This window comes from Colius striatus, chromosome 4 (genome assembly GCF_028858725.1).
Source record: "Colius striatus isolate bColStr4 chromosome 4, bColStr4.1.hap1, whole genome shotgun sequence".
NCBI classification, from domain to species: domain Eukaryota; kingdom Metazoa; phylum Chordata; class Aves; order Coliiformes; family Coliidae; genus Colius; species Colius striatus.
The window spans coordinates 74384409-74399317 of record NC_084762.1 but is presented as its reverse complement, the minus strand read 5'-3'; the positions used below and the strand labels follow the sequence as shown (position 1 = coordinate 74399317).

Genomic DNA, 14909 nt, shown 5'->3' with positions numbered 1-14909 from the left:
ACTGAAGAAAAACAAACCATAAAGCCATATGTGTGCACCAGAGGAATATAGCTGTATTCCTTCTGGACTTACTCAGTGCTGCATTGCATTTACCTTGCTAACTCCACTGGGCAGGAGAGACTTTTCCTGCATAGTTGGTTCTGAAGATGACCACAAGAGTTGAAAAATATATATTGTCTTTGTTGGAACATGAGGCAATTATGTTGGGAACACTAAAAACAGAGTGCTTTGTTAACATAGCCTCGATTAAGGATGCTAACAGAAGGCGTCTGCCAGCTACAGCTCATGTGAATCCACTTACAGGTCAAACAGGGGCCTTCCCTAAAGAACAAGAGTTGAGGCTCAGTAGCCTTAGATACAACAAGCAGCTACTATCTGTCCTCTTGAGGGAAGCTGCAAGAGTGGCAAAAGTCCCTTTCATAGTTAACTTAGTAGCTAGGAATGACCTCCACTTGCCTTCCTGATGTTCTGAAATTTGCTGCTCTCTTCCAGCCACACATAGAGAACTCTGCTGGTGTTGGCAGGGTTGCCCTTGTGAGCTGTGTTCTTTGTATTTCATTCTAAGAAGTCTGGAGCAATTCCCAGAAAAAAAACATCTGTCAGATATGCATGACTGTACTGATAACATTTACATTTTCAAGCTTTTCTTTGTAGCCATGAGCATGAAAGCTTACTTTCTATTTTCGAACAGAAAGCCAGGATTCTGAGGTAATCACGAGATCCTGGGAGCTGGAGCCCCAGGCACAGGCCTGCTTGCTGATGTGCTCTGGCACGAGTGTGTATCTCGGCTAGCTGGCGATCATCCCTGAGATTCAGTACATAAGCCAAATACGTAGAAATTTATGTTAAAGGTTTTAAATTTACAAACATTTTAAATCCAGTGATCTGAAGTTTCTTCATGTTGTTTATGCTGACTCAAAGGCAGCATGATTTGTTACATATGGGAGCCAGGGGACATTTCTGCCACAAAGAGCTCTCCTGCTGCCTTGAATTTTGCAGCAGTAAGAGCTACACAGTTCTTTCATTCATGCTTTCTTTTATTAGCAAGGCTCAGCAGACATCAAGTGTAAGGAAAGGTGACTTAGTAAGTTTTATTCCTTCTGAATCAATCTCTATGCCCTACCATGTCCAGTCATTGTGATTTTTCCCTAATGGCAGCCTGGTGGAATTTTCTCCATTTTAAACTGATTTAAAGCATTTTCAACAAAACAGAATGCAGTTAACAGGGCAGAGATGCACAGAGCTGTGAGAAGCCTTGTCCGTGGCATCTGCCCCTTGGCTTGGGAGGTGCACTTAACGTCAGGTTCTCACCCTTGGTTACGTTATAGCTACACCTGTGCCCAGGCTTGCATTTTGCTGATCCTGACCGGCCAACCATCTGACCTGTTTGCCTGAATTTACTTTAGATCTCTCTTGACACTATGGACTTGTCTGGTAATCACTGAACCATTGGCCAAGCCTAGTTAGTGTGAAAGGACCTGTTTTGTTCTTCTTTGAGTATTGTTAGGACCAAAGGCCTTGTCAGACAGATTACTGACCCTGCTTGCCTTGTAGCCATCCTTGGCCTCCAGGTCCATTTCCTTGTGAAGCGGTTTACATTTGTGTTCTGTGTTAAAGACCTCCTCCATTCCACAGAGATCCAACATGAAACCATAGATGTGGCTGCTGAGAGCTTCTGGTCAAGATTAGAGGAAAAATGATAATGGGAATGTGGTGGTAGAGTCTGTTACCCCACCTAACCAAAAGGATGTAGTGAATAAGTCTTTCTACAAACATAGCAGAAGTCTCCAATTCATAGGTTTTTGTTCACAATGGAAATTTCATCCAGCCAATCACCTACTGGAAGTGTAAGCCATCATTGTGCAGGCAACTCAGGAGGTTTTTGCAAAGACCTGGTGACAACTTCCCAACACAAAGTGTTGAGGGGTGAGATTCTTCTTGACTTGCTGCTGTAACCATGAGTTTACAATCCAGAAGGCTAGGAGGGGAGACAACAGAATTTGGTCCACATATTTTACAAGTTCAGATTTCAGATTATTCAGGGAATTGCTAGCAAGCATCCCCTGTGAAGGAGCCAAGAAGTGAAAAGATGCCCATGAGAGCTAGATGATTTTTAAAGAAAACTTGCCAAAAGCTCAGGAACAAATGATCCCCTTGTACTGGAAAAACTGCTTAGAAAAGATCTTTTCAGTGAAGTAAAACACAAAGAGGGAAAACAGCAGAGGAGAAAGAAGGACCAAGAAAAAAAAAAAAAGGACGATAAAGGCATTGCTTAGGCATTTTGAGACAAAAATAAAGCCCAGGGGGGCCTATTACTACTAAGGTACAATAAGGGTAATAAGAAGGTGGTATCCAAATATGTTGCTAGCAAAAAGTGTCACAGAAAACATGGGTCTTTTGGCTGTGAGAACAACCTAGTGATGAACAATAAAGAAACATCTGAGAAAAATAATGCCCTTTTAGGTCCTGCTTCTCAAAGACAAAGCCTGTTCCCACATTTCCATGGGTACCAGCATAGTTTGGTACCGCTAGCAACAGTGGTTAGAGACTACTGAGAGAAACTAGACATGAACAGAATCACAGGATGACTGCTGTTTACCTAGGGGTGCTGAAGGAGTTAGGTGATGTGACACTGTCTATCATGTATGAAAAATCACGGGGACTGAGAGAGGTCCTTGATACCTGAAAAATGCTAATGTTACACTCAAAAGGCAAGAAGAAAGGACAGACTACATCATTTCAGTCCCAGGGTCCCGGGGCACATCCTCTCAGAATCAATTTCCAAATGTTTGGAGGACAAGAAGATTATTTGGAACAGTCAGCATGGATTTACCAAGGGCAAACCATGTCTGACAAAATCATTGCATCTGTTGACGAGGAAAGATTCAGCAGCACTGCTGGGAGGACACGTATTTCTGATATTTTTCACGTGCTTGGAAGACATTCAGGAAGAAATATTAAACTGACTTTAAGTGTCTTGAGCCTGGTCTAAGTCAAAGCAACCTTTCTTCATTAGGAACCTACTGTTCTATTCTTTCATCTCTATGTGCAAGCCTTTCCTTCCATCGGTATTGTACTCAGAGAGTGGAAGTCCAAGACTGAGAGGTGGGTCTGTAACCATGACATTTTAGAATTTCATGTTGTTTAGAATTTCATGTTGTTTAGAATTTCTGTTGCACTGCTTTCAAGACCTTTAGCTTCCAGGGCATTCCCAACATTTCCATACCTGCTACATTATTCAATGTTTCCAGGACCAGTGGGAGTATTACTGCTGAGAACTGTAAGACAGAAAAAATACAAACCGTTCATGATTAAACCTTATCACAACTTACTTCTGCAAGTTCTTTTGTCTGGATTTAAAATGAACCCTGGGTGGCATCTACAGTAATAGGAGTCTTCAGTGTTAACACATTCATGTTGGCAACCTTGGTTATCCAAAGCACAGTAGTCCACAACTGAAAGAGAGCAAGTTCAACATGTATAATTTGAAACAGAAAATTTTAAGTATTATGCATAGATATTATGGTACTAGTTACACATAGCAGCTGTAAATAAAGCAAAAGCTGAAATCTCTGTCCTAAAGAGCCTTTCTGGAAAAAGCAGTGCACTTGCAATACCAGTTGGTAAATCAGACCTGAATCTTGGATCACCTCTCCTACTCTTTGAACATTTATCAACTTTGGGATTGTCAGGAACTTTCTCAACATGTTTTCCCAGATCTGGAAACCATGTCTCAGTCGGTAATTCTGTCCAGATGTTCACACTGTAGACCAGGGCGTAGCAAAGCTTGTTTGATTTAGTTCTGTCTCTCCAGTCCCAGTCCTGCAATTGCTCTACTTTTCCTTAGTTCTCTCCCAGCTGTATTAATTCTCAAGAGCTGTCCCTGTATATGCCTGGCTATACAGAAGACCCATGATAATACCTTCTACACCGAGGACTGTTACAATACATTCATTCCATCTAATCTGCTCCTGAATCACCCTGTATAAAGCAGCTGCAGCAAGGAGGACCGAGAGCTTCAGGCTGACATTCATCAATGATATTTTTGCTTATATAATGCTTTTTGTATGAGAGAAATAAAATATCATAGCTAGTACAGTTACTTATTTCATAAGTTTGTTCACTTACTACACAAGTCCCTATTTACTACATAGATTGCCAAAGGGTAATAAAAATTATGATAATTTATGATTTACTCAGTCAAGCCAATACAAAAAGCTAAAGAAGTGAAATGATTTTTTTTCCTTTGCAGTTTAAGCTGTTTCTTCACAAAGAAAGTCTTAGAAGAAATTAAGATAAGTCACAAAGCAGGTGTTCTGTCTGCAAAGAGCTGCCAGGCCCACATTAAGTAAGTTTACCCAATTCTTTCTGCAGAAGACAGCAATGTGCTCAGCTTCACACAGACATTTAACGACACAGGTTCCCTTTGCCAACTGAGTAATTTTTTTCAATACTTTATACTGCTGAGCCTCTCAAGTTGCTTTAAGAGGCAGTAATTGCTTTTAACGAAATCAGTTCCTTCTTCAACAGTCTTGCCTTTGCAAATCAAGCACATACCCACGTATGCTATTTGGTCGAGGTCATCTGGTCAGGAAAGCAGATAATCCATTTAGTTACTTTGAAAGAGCTTCTTTTAACCCTTCAGAATACTTGTGTCGAATCAAGACAAATTGGACTGGCTACTACGTTAGACCATTTTCCTGGCAAGCACCTTCCTGTTTCCAGACTGAATAGCTTCATATAAAAACATATTTACTGAATATATATTTGAAGGATAATGTGTCATACAATTAGTCAGCTTTCCTCTTAAATTAATTCTAACCACAGGCACATTTTCAAGCATTTTAAAAGACACGTTAAGAAATAAGTAGGCCAAAGAATATATGGGTTTTTTTCTGTCTAGCATCATACCTGGGAAATGGTCCATATGGATCAGCTCCACAAAGTCACTTTCTCCTCTGCATTTAAACCCTAATGAAATGCATTTCTACCACAATACTCTCAACTGCCTAACTAATGAATATAAAGTACAGAAGATAATAGTTGCAGTTGGAAGGGATATTAGACAAATCTAGTTCAACTGCCTGATCAATTCGGGGCTGATCAAAAGCTAAAGTATGTTTCTATAGGATTGTACAAATGTCCCTTAAACAGACAGGCTTGGAGCATTGAGTATCACTCTAGGAAGCCAGTTGTAGTGTTTCATGACCCTGTCGGTAAAGAATGTCCAGTCTAAACCTCCTCAGGCACAGCTGTGAACCATTCCCATTCTTCCTGACATTGGATACCAATGAGAAAAGCTCAGAACCCCCTCTCTACCTCCCCTCCTAAGGAAGTTGTACAGAGCAATGAGGTTGCCCCTCAGCATCCTTTTCTCCAAACTAGAAAAATCCAAGTCCTCAGCTGCTCCTCATAGGAGATTCCTTCCAGCTTTCACCAGCTCTGTTGTTTGAGACACAACTAAAGAGGTCCTAAATCAACATCTGAGCAACTATGACCATAAGCACTTTCAGATGACAATCTTGAGAGAGAGGAACTGTGCCCCCATACGGCTATGCAGCTGCTAACGTACTGTGGACAGAAAGGAGGTGCCAGGACTGCAGAGAGGTGCCAGCAGCCACACCACTGCCAGGAGAGGAGTCTCAGGCCCAACGGCTGCAGCAATACAGAGACAGTCTAGCACCAGTGCCAGGAAAGTAAGGATGGCATGTCCAGCAACACCAAGAAGATAGAGAAACTGAGTGTCCAGCAGCACCATGGAGAAAGAATGGCTCTTTACCACAGAACATTTACTGACAGGATTTATTTCATGTGAAAGGAGAACAGTTAACATGAAAAGCTGTTTAAAAAGGTGAAGTGATAGTGCTCTGCCAGCCACACTTACTACTGAGCAGACAGTTTCAAATACTGTTAAGTCTACAAATTTGTTCACAAACTGTGTGCTGCAAACACTCAGAGTGGTCGGCCATTCGCAGGTCACTTTGGATGGATACATTGTCAGCTGATGGATGTGAGATTTCATTTAGTTATTGCCCTTCAGGTAACTGGCTGGCATATGTGTCAATAAAGCAATTAGTATTGTGCCTTTGATCCTTAACCAAAGAAATTAACCTTAACCTCCATCAGAAAGGAGGAACAGAGCTTAATAAATCTGCAAGGGAAATAAGTTTTCTACACTTTCTCATTTACTTTTCCTGGAGTTAACATTTTAGAAATCTTAGCTATCTTCGAGAGAAATCTTTGGCTCTTTGAGAGAACTGTGATGTGTATGTCCTACTGAAATTTCCCCTCCGTTCTCTGGATGAAGAGAAGAGAATAACCTTAATGAAGTCATTCTTTTTTTGCAAAATTGTTATTTTACTCAGTACTACCTGGTATAGGTGTACATCTGCTCAATTGATAACAAATACTTTACAAAAAGGAAGGGTGAACTAGCTTAAGAGTAATGAAAACTTAGAGTTATCTCTACTGGTTTAATACTATACAGTCTGCTTTACGAAATTTGCCAGCGAGGATGATTGTCTATTAGAGACCACATCTGCAGAAGCTGTACATTTGTGATAAGTAACATATTCTTCAAAAATTTCAAATTGTTCAGATTTGAAAAGTCAACTTCTGGGGACTGAAAGCTAATAGAATTTGCAGACAAATTATCATCAAAACTGCAAATTACCTAGATAATCTTTTCCTGTTCAGGAAATGTAGAGAAAATTAGTTCTGCATGGGTAAAACATAATTAATATACATTGATCCATTTATATGCATTAGTAAAAGAAGTTAAAAGGTCAAATAAATGCAAAAGAAAACTGAAAAACAGAAGTGTTAATAATGTGTTTTAAAGTCACAATACTGCTATTTTTTTGCAGGGGTACGAATAGCACGACTTCACTTTTTTTGCTAAATTAGGTATAAATGAATATAAATTAAGTGGAAACACAGCTGTAAAATGCAAGACAGCATAGTGAACCAATGAATGAACTTTATCTTGAAAATAATTGAAAAAAAATAGGATATGAAAGGTTTAAATATGATAACAGATCTTATAATAGGTCTGTATGTCTCCATGCCAAAGATGGTTATTGAGAAGGTAGAAAAAAAATGTTAAAGCTGTATCACACCTCCAAACAGTGCTCTTCAGATTTCGCAGATTTATTAACAGACAAAACCCAAGTGCCACTGCAAGAAGAAAGAAAATAGCAACAACAGCTGATGATACTAAGCAGGAATATTTCAGATTAGAATACCTGGCCAGGAAACAATTGTGAACAAAAGAACCCAAAAACAGACTAATTGATTTTCTGTCTCAGGATATAGTAAAATCAATAGCAGAGAAATATAGGCTTTATCCTAACGCAGGTAAATGTCATAAGGATTAGCTAAGGTTATTGGATGAACTTTGTGGAGTGTTAGATGCAGAAATTTGGGCCAGAATATCAAAGAAGGCTTATTGCCCAAATAGCCATCATTAACTGCATTTTCAAAATCTTTCAGCTTGAGAAAGCAGGTTCTTAAAATGGTATCTTTGTGGCCAGATTATGCTGAGGATAAATTCTGCATGGGAATAATTTCTGAAGAGCAATAAGCACAGAGTGTGTGTTCTTTAAATCTGTGTATATTATCCTAGGTCTAAAAACCCTCAAAAGCTCATTTGTGTGTCCCATGTAAAAGTACACGCAGAATGTTTAGTTCCATAAACTGTCATCTCTTTTGTATCTTAAAATACGACTATCCTTCAAGGTAATACCTCTGTGAAGGTAATAAGAGACAGATTCTTTTACATTAGATGTGTTAAATATGATAATAAAGAGTAAGCTGTTGGACAAAAGCACTGTGGTGGCCTGTGGCAGGTTTTGGGCCAAGGATTCACTTGGATTCCTTTCCATGGGATTTCAGCATGTGTTTGAAATTAAGGATGCTTTTAAGTGCTTGCCTGAAGAGAATACCTAACAAATAAAGCTGCTTTTTTTTTTTTTTCCAAGGACTCATTAGCATATTTTTGTGGTAGATACCAGAAGACAGTATTTTCCCAAAATGTAGCATGGGATGAAGAGTTCATGAGAAGACTAACAGGCTAGTAAAAAAGATGATCCTAAAAGTATTTACTGTGTATAAATGGTGAAGAAGACTGAGATACTTATATGGTAATAGAAAAGGAAGTATGTTTTGTGTAAAAAGATGTTATACTGCCTTTTCACACTCAGTCTTTTGAGTTGTAATTCTTAGAGCTGACGCATCTTTACTGCCGATAGCAGAAATTAAAGGTGCATAGTGGATGGGTTCTTAAGGGAGGAGAAATTTTTCTTAAAGTCATTGTCCCAAAATCAGTTTGAAATCCTTACTGGCATGACCATAAAACCAAGTGAGAAATGGCAAGCAGTTGTCCACTTCCAAGTTTTCAGATGTGTAACTGATGCCTGAGGAAGGGTTACTGAGTTTGTCTGGCTTTGTCTGTTTTTAATGGCCATGTACATCATGCCAGTACATTGTTGGCCACCTACATGAACCTAGAACAAAACATCTGGTGTGTTGTTTCAAAATAGCAATGTTACTTGCTGTGTGAAATTAGTTGGAACAATTTTCCCAAGCCACTATTCATTACCAGTAAAAGTCTACAAATGTGCCAGTATGTATTCTTCCTTATCTACCACTCATATAGGAGAAAAGAGCTTCCCATCATTGTCTATGGCCAAACTGGATATTCATTTACATTGAATTTCCCTTTGGTTTGTGTCAAGAGATAAATGTGAACTGCTAAACTCATACTCACCGACACAATTCTTTCCATTGGCATCAAGCTCATACCCTTCATAACACTGACAGACATAAGATCCGGGTGTGTTCACGCAAATCTGCTCACAGGCATGTTTCTCCACAGCACAAAGGTCCTGAGCTACGAAACATAATTGCATGAATATTAAATTCTTTGACCTGCTATAATGCACAAGCAGACTATAGATCAAAAATACTATGAACAACTCTTTAGAGATGAGCTCATTTTAACACTTCATGCCAATGTTCTGTCAAACAGAACATTGTCTTATGCCAGCAGGAACAATGACTCAAAGCTGAAGAGGTCATTCCTCCAGCCCAAGGCAATGACTCTTGATGGACAATGTACCTAATTGAGCTGCTTGACTGTAAGTTCCCCTAAATAAAGTTTGAAGGCATTCCTCAGTTTTGTTTTATTTTAAAGTGTTTGTGTCTTTATTTCTTGTTTTGCATCACTCTCCCAGATAAATTATAATGAGGGAAAGAGAAAGAAAAGGAAAACACACCACTAAAAGACTTGGGAATATTTAATTTCTGAGTTTTATAATTTTTCAGTTTTGTATAAAATGCCATAGCAAGTTACCTCTCACAAGCAAAAGATCTCATTACAATTATTACTATAACAAATGAGGTTAGCTCAGCACCTGGCTGAATGATTTGGCTTTCTTTTCAAGAGATGAAAGCTTTCTGAGAACCCCAAGTTTTCCCAGTGAAATCTCTGGAAAGCAAAGTACTTTGTGTTATGCACGATCAGGCACAAAGACTGCTCAACATACAATGATCGTTTATAGCTACAAAAAAAGACTTTTGGAACATGTTTGACAAAACTAGCCAAGCAAATACAAATTTTCTTGTATAGCTATCTGCTTCGTATCAAGCAGCATGATGAACAGCATAAACAGTTGTTTAACTCTCTTGTTCCAGTATAAACATCCACAAATAGTTACTTTACCAGCTTGTTTCAGCTACATTTCCTCTTTTGTACTATTTTGTGTACTAATGTAAGATTTGAACATCTCTAGAGAAGAACAGATTAAGGTAAACACGCAAATACAGTGTAAAGAGTAAAGAATTACCATTATCTGACACTATCACTATTCTATAGAAAAATTAGACCAGAGCATATGAAAGGAGCATCCTTTGCACAGATGTAAAATTATCCAAATCAAATGAATGAAAGAACATTCAAAAATAATATTCGATAGTTAAACAAAATAACTTTTTTTTTTTTCCCCTGGTTTTGTTCTGGAAGATGGATGAGTTGTGCTTTCACTCTCCCAACACTCTCACGTGGAAAACAACAAATCCCAAGTACAGCAGATTTTCTTCCTTCAATGCAAAGAAAGAATTTTTTTAGAAGTAATGCTATAAATAGAACTATTATCTGTTTGAAACGGAAATGCACCTTTTCCTAGGCTGACACAAAGCTGCCAATTCATTGCTGATTGAAACCATTTGGTTAAGGGCTTTTAACAACTGAAAAAGAGTGTAGCTTTAGCTACAGAGGAATGGCAAAAGTATAACTTTATGAACATACCATTCATCTTCTCTGTACTACTTAATTTAGAAAGTATTAAGATATATATGTAAGAAAACAGTTTGTTCACGAAAGAGCTGAAAAATACATCCAAATCTTAGATAAATACATCTGGTTTATGTTAATTGTGTATTGCACTAAACATAAACATGGTGAAGATTTATTTTGCTTAGAGGTCAAGTGAGGAACATGTTGTCTTTGTACACTTGTGGACAATCAGCAGCCAATGAAAGTAACTAAAATGGTCTCAGACTCTGGGTTTTCTAGTGCTTCCCCTCACCTCCATAAATAAGTTGTCCAATTTGTCCAGGCTTTGTCTCCTTTGCTCATAAATTCTATTACCTCTCTGAGGAGCTCTCCTGAGCTGTGAAACATGTGAGTTCAAACACAAGGATAGGATTTGAGCCCGTGTCCTTTACCTTAGTTCTAAATTATCAATTGTGAGGGCTACATTCTATGCTCTTACTATGATTGTCTCCTCCAGCTTTTTGAGAAGACATTTTCCAAAATCTTTCTTCTGGCTAAAATCAGTTTGGCAAATTTCACTTGAATCCATGCACTGTCATGGGATAAGAAACTGCATTTTTACTAAGTACATTTACCACAAGTAATTAAAAGCAGTATTATATTTCTTTAAAATAATGATAAATAATAATTTATTTCAAATAATGATTAGAAATAAATTTGGCATCACCCATCTAATGTAGACTCACAAAATTGTTTCAGTTGGAAGAGACCTTTAAGATAGAATCCTGCTTGTAGTCTACTGTTGACTACTAGAAAGCAAGTTAAAATGAACAGAACTACTACTTACGAAGATCACAAAGTGAAATATAGTTTGTTATTATAAAGTCAATTTAAACCAGAAAAAAACCAACACTTTTAAAGAAGGAAATGAAAACATAAACCAGACTTTTGAAAGTATTCTTTGAACAACTTCAAGCAGCAGCTAGGAAGAGCTTTTCAGAATGGCAAGTTATTTCAGTTCACCACACTAGTATAGGGTTTATTGCACCTTTCTGTGCTATTTGGACAAACTACTAAAGCAACTGGATTGACTTTATATGAGATGATAAAACAGTTCTTTCTTTGGTTGTTGCTTCATTGTTGAAATTATTACACTAATAACATTCTGGTGTCACCTGATCTAGGTGAACCTGCTTCTGCAGGGGGGTTGGATCTCTAAAGGTCCCTTCCAACCCCTACTATTCTATGATTCTATGATTCAAATACAATTTTATGTAATTACAGCATATCTCTGGTGAGCTGTCTATAAGAATTAGCCTGATGCATTTCAGAAAGTTTTATAAGAAATTAATTTACACAAACCAAGAAAAAAAATTCCAACTTCACCTTTTCAGACTCTTTCTGATGATCACATTAATTACATATGGAGCTTGAGCCCAACAAAAATGGTACATGATGTTAAAGCACTTTTTGGGAGTGTGAAAGAGAAAAGTAAAGAAGGATAACATACTACTGCAAGTCTTCTCATCAGCATTCAGAATGTATCCTTGTTTACACCTGCATAGGTAGGAGCCAGGGGTGTTTATGCAGAAGTGATCACAGCGATGCTCAACGGTACTGCACATATGGGGCACTGCAAGAAAAAAGTAAAATGTTTTTAAGTGTTGGTCTCTCTTCCTTGTGGTCACGATTGGAAAAAAAAGGTGTAGAAAGTTTTGCTGAAGTAATTTAGAAATTTCAAATTAAGCATTGACATTAAAGACAAAACTGGAAGCCTAAGCCTGTAAGGCTGCAAAAGAAATCCTTAACAGTACGATAAATTTCTTCCTAAGAAGAGCAGGAATTCAGGTATTTTCTGTCAGGTTGACATTGGTGGCATGTTTTTGGACATGAAATGACATGTGGAATGGAGATATAAACAAAATAAAAACATACAATAGAGAATCTGGAAACACCAATGACTATCATGGTCTCAAGATCACAATGAAACAAGCCTACCACATTAAGATTTAGAAAATAAGTGGAATTTAAGTATAAAGCGTTCTAGAAGACATTCGATTTCTTGAATGAAGAAAATCACTGCACAGCACAATACTAAAGACGAATAACTAGAAAATAGCTTGATGAAGAATCTTGCTTGCTTAATGTTGATGTTGAGGAACACTCTGGCAATACATGATAACTCTGAGGTCATACATCTCCAAGATTTGGTAAGTAAGTGGGAACTGAGCCGGGCTACACTCCAGAGCACAGGTCTTTTTGAATCTATTTTTAATCTGTTTTTATTTTATGTTGTTAGTAGCAAGTCATAAAATGCAACGGACTGAGACATAAGAAAGAAAAAGAATAGTGGGTTCATTCTGTCAAATTCATTGCTGAACTACTTCTGTCCACATCACTACTGAGAATTAAGAAACCTCCCTGATGTCTTCCTTCCAGTGGAGCATTGCTTGCATGCAATTTCTACAATATACAGATGAATTATTTAGCTCAACAACAGTTAGGGATTGATGTGTTCTTTATTGTGATAGATTGATAGACACTAACAGTATAGATACTAACAGTAATCTTCTAGTAGCCAAAAAAGAAACCTGAAAACTAACTAAACATATGGTATGTAAAGGTGATGGAACAACTCATCCTGAATGTAGTTACTGAACATATGAAGAAAAAAAGGGTTATCAGGGAGAGTCAACATGGATTCACCCATGGGAAATCCTGTTTGATCAACCTGATAGCCTTCTATGAGTACATAACTGGCTGGCTAGATGAGGGGAGAGCAGTGGATGTCACCTATCTTGATTTCAGCAAGGCTTTGACATTGTCTCCCATAACAGACTAATGAGAAAACTCAGGCAGTGTGGCTTGGATGAGTGGACAGTGAGGTGGATCGAGAGCTGGCTGAATGACAGAGCCCAGAGGGATCAATGGAACAGAGTTGAGTTGGAGGCCTGTGGCCAGTGGAGTTCCACTGGGATCGGTTCTGGGGCCAGTCTTGTTCTACATCTTCATCAACGACCTGGATGAGGGGACAGAGAGTACCCTCAGCAAGTTGGCTGATGACACCAAACTGGGAGGACTGGCTGATTCCCCAGAAGGCTGTGCTGCCATTCAGTGGGATCTCGACCGGCTTGAGAGTTGGGCAGAGAGGAACCTCATGAGGTTCAACAAGGACAAGGGCAGAGTCCCGCATCTGGGGAGGAACAACCCCATGCACCAGTACAGGCTGGGGAGAGAGACCTGGGAGTCTTGACTGATAATCAACTAACCATGAGCCAGTAATGTGCCCCCGTGGCCAAGAAGGCCAATGGCATCTTGGGATGCATCAAGAAGAGTGTGGCCAGCAGGTCAAGGGAGGTTCTGCTCCCCCCCTACCCTGCCCTGGTGAGGCCTCATCTGGAGTCCTGTGTCCAGTTCTGGGTTCCTCAGCTCAAGAGGGACAGGGAACTTCTGGAGAGAGTCCAGCACAGGGCCACCAAGAAAATCAGGGAACTGGAACATCTTCCATAAAAGGAAAGGCTGCGGGAACTGGGGCTGTTTAGAGAAGAGCAGACCGAGGGGAGACCTCATTAATATAAGTATTTAAATGATGGATGTCAGGAGGTTGGGACATCTCTTTTTTTTTATAGTATCTAGCAACAGGACAAAGGGTAATGGGATGAAGCTGGAACACAAAAAGTTCCACTTAAACATAAGAAAAAACTATTTCACTGTTCAGGTGAGGGAGCCCTGGCACAGGCTGCCCAGAGGGGTTGTGGGGTCTCCTTCCTTGGAGGTCTTCAAGACCCACCTGGAAATGTTCCTATGCGACCTGATCTAGATGAACCTGCTTCTGCAGGGGGATTGGACTAGATGATCTCTAAAGGTCTCTTTCAATGCCTACCATTTTCTGATTCTGTGTTTGGTGGACACAGCCAAGGACTGAAGTAATAGAAAGGGTGGTCTCATAATTAAAGAATTTGAACGTGAGCCTTGCAAATTAGATTTTATCTCTGTCTGTGTCACAGGGTCTTTATCTGATTTTGAGCAAGCCAATAATATGAGTATCTTCAAGCAAGCATCAACTTCCACACTGTAGGTATTCAGACAGAAAGATCTGGATTTGCAAGAATGTGGGGCTCTCAGCTGCAAGTGAAGACTGTAGAACCGTGACTGGTATGTTAGCCTGAAAATGATGAATGCTCCAGAAAATCAGACCAGGAGTTGTACTGAGTTAAATATTTAAAGTCAGTGAGCAATCTTAACAGTCTTAACCCTGTTCTCGTATCTCCATTCCTCCAATGTACAATGGAGACGACACTACTATCTACTTTATGTGAGAATGATAAAGACTATTTGCTCCTGACTGCTTCTGTGTTTCTCACTTTTCCTCTACTCAATCTCCACCTCCTTTCCTGGATTCTGTCCCCATTTCTGGTTTGGTTTTTTTTTTTTTTCCTGAGTTTTCAACACTTGTCTTGCTCCCTATGCCTCTGATTTCCCAGGATGCTGTTTGTTTCTCTTTTACCTGAGTGGTAACAAAAAGAGGCCTCTGGGATCTCCTGGCTTCAACTGCTCTTTCTGACACCCCCAAATCTTAGTAGGAGAGGCAGCAACTGTAGGGAACTGTAGGAATAGAGAGGCACTCACTTAGCAG

At 39.1% G+C, this 14909-nt stretch overlaps 1 protein-coding gene across 2 annotated transcripts in view; it reads right to left on the bottom strand.

Annotated features, from left to right (window-relative positions):
- The window catches only part of MATN2 (matrilin 2), a 67853-nt gene that overhangs the window by 29009 nt on the left and 23935 nt on the right, over nucleotides 1-14909 (bottom strand). For both annotated transcript variants that reach the window (XM_061994684.1, XM_061994686.1), the window contains 3 exons: nucleotides 11784-11906; nucleotides 8768-8890; nucleotides 3333-3455 (listed from right to left, as the gene is read on the bottom strand). In XM_061994684.1, coding sequence (XP_061850668.1) covers nucleotides 3333-3455; nucleotides 8768-8890; nucleotides 11784-11906 — 369 coding nt within the window. The remainder of the gene's footprint in view (nucleotides 1-3332; nucleotides 3456-8767; nucleotides 8891-11783; nucleotides 11907-14909) is intronic.